This window comes from Helianthus annuus, chromosome 4, assembly GCF_002127325.2.
Source record: "Helianthus annuus cultivar XRQ/B chromosome 4, HanXRQr2.0-SUNRISE, whole genome shotgun sequence".
Classification (NCBI taxonomy): domain Eukaryota; kingdom Viridiplantae; phylum Streptophyta; class Magnoliopsida; order Asterales; family Asteraceae; genus Helianthus; species Helianthus annuus.
Genome location: NC_035436.2, coordinates 198,975,570 through 198,978,049, shown reverse-complemented (window position 1 = coordinate 198,978,049; position 2,480 = coordinate 198,975,570). Strand labels below are relative to the sequence as shown.

At 41.7% G+C, this 2,480-nt stretch overlaps 1 protein-coding gene across 1 annotated transcript; it reads left to right on the top strand.

The window, feature by feature from the left end:
* The first annotated feature begins 485 nt into the window (after positions 1-485).
* On the top strand, positions 486-944 carry LOC110934158. Its single transcript, XM_022177346.1, has one exon. It carries the CDS (start codon positions 486-488, stop codon positions 942-944), a length of 459 nt encoding a protein of 152 aa, XP_022033038.1.
* Positions 945-2,480: the final 1,536 nt, after the last annotated feature.

Genomic DNA, 2,480 nt, shown 5'->3' with positions numbered 1-2,480 from the left:
TCTTGATTGGTGAAGGTGAGAATGGCTGCCATGAGTAATAGAGAGGGTTGATCTCCTGGAGTTGATTTGGCGGTAGTAGGGTTTTTGGCCGCAGGTTTGATTTGGCGGCAGTAGGGTTTTTTTGGCCGTAGGTTTGATTGGCTCTGATACCAAGTTATTTGTTATTGTATCATTGAAATATTGAAAATACAAAGCCCTATATATAGAGTTGCTAATTACAATTAGATACCCTTTTACAATAATAAGTTTGTCTAATAGTAAGAACATAGTCTAACAAGGGGGAGTGTTAGAATAGATATACTAATATAGATAGAGGATCCTGTACATTAATCCAGAAGTGTGAGAAGTGTGAGAAGTGTATTATAACACTATATATAACACTACATAACGTTATTTTACTAATTTCGTGAAAATAACGTTAAAAGAGGGGGACGGTTAATCATGCATCATGTGGTGGCATTGATAGCCGAAAGACAAGGGAGTACATGCACCAATCGGGTGCTCACATCCGAACCCTAATCATCTCTACTGTTTCTGAAGACTCATATCAACATGTTCAAGGACGAACTTCTCGTGAAGTATGGCTGTCATTAGAGCGGGCCTATGCGCCTAATACAGCTTCTCATGAATTTTTTCTCAAAAGCCAATTACTTCGCATTAACATGAAGGGTGATGAAAAACCCATTGATTATCTTTGCAGGGCAAAAGAATATGCAACCGCTCTTGCCAACATCGGAGAACCGGTAAAAGACAAAGACCTTGTGATGTACACTCTTGCAGGGCTTCGTGAAGAATACAACAATTTGAAGGGAAGTTTGCTTGGCAGAAAACCACCCATCTCCTTTCATGAGATTTACTCTCTCTTATGTGATCATGATTATGCAGTCACCAAGATCATGAACCCTAATCCACAGGCACTTCTCACTACGGGTTCCCTTGCCTAACCACAACTTTCGGCTACTCCTAACCCCTTGCCACCCTCACCTAATCTCGACCAACTCCAACAACAACTTCAAAACATACAACTAATGGCATCTCAATTAGGTTACCAACTTAATCCTACTTCGCCACAACCACAAGCTTATTTTGGATCTCGCTCCTTCAACAACAACCGTGGTGGTAGAAACACTCGTGGCAGGGGCAACTCACGTGGTTCTTTCACTCCACGCCCAAGAGAGAACAGTGCTAATAGGCAATTTTCATGGGCGTCTACTCAAAACATGGTCTTTGGCCATTGTAATCGTTGTGGCATAGGTCACATACCTTCTCGATGCCCGAATCAGCAAAACAGTCAGAATCGGCCTGCTCCTCAGGCAAATTTCTCAGCCTTTTCAGCTGCTGCCTCGTCTTCCGGAACTGCTTGGAAGCCTGATACTGGAGCCACAAATCATGCCACTCCGGACTTCTCTAGCTTGGACAACTCTTGAGGCATATTATGGTAATGATTCTTTACTTGTTGGCAATGGTAATTCCATCCCCATTTTTCACATTGGCTCTTCCAAAATTTATTCTCCTCACAAAACCTTTAAACTTTCTGATATCCTTCATGTCCCTAAACTTAAACAAAACCTCTTATCTGTTCAGAAATTTTGTACTGATAATGATGTTTTCTTTGAATTTCACTCTGCTTATTTTGTTGTGAAAGACGAGTCTACACGCACTACCCTCCTCACAGGCCCCAGTGAACAGGGTCTGTACTCTATCTGCCTTCCACAATTCAAGTCTCTACCCAAGGTTGGCTTCACTGCTGTCAAAGCTTCTTCAAGTATTTGGCATCAACGCTTAGGACACCCACATGCTCAAGTTTTCAATTCAATTGTTTCTCATTGTTCTTTACCTGTTTCGAATAAATTGTCTAGTACTTTATGTTCTTCTTGTCAAATGGGAAAATCTTCTAAATTACATTTACCTGATTCTACTTTTCATAGTCATCATATTTTGGATCTTCTTTACTGTGATGTTTGGGGTCCTTCCCCGTCACCATCAGTTGAGTTGATGGTCACCGTTATTTTTTGTTATGTGCTGACCATTGCACTCGTTACATGTGGATTTACCCATTGTCCCAAAAATCTAATGTTTACACCATTCTAACCAATTTTATCACCATGGTTGAACGCCAATTCAACACCAAATTAAAATGCCTACAATCTGATTGGGGAGGCGAATTTCGTCCTCTCGCCAATTTCTGTCGCAACCTTGGTATCATTCATCGCCGTTCTTGCCCTCACACTAGTGAGCAAAATGGTTTTGTTGAGCGTCGCCACAGGCACGTTGTTGAAACGGGTCTCTCCCTCATGGCCCATTCACATCTTACTCAGCGTTTCTGGCACTTTGCCTTTGAAACAGCCGTTTACCTTATAAACCGGCTTCCTTCTCGTGTCAACTCAAACAAATCCCCATTTGAACATGTGTTTGGTCGAAAACCAGATTATTCATTCCTACGTGTCTTTGGCTCTCAATGTTTCCCATACCTTCGGCCT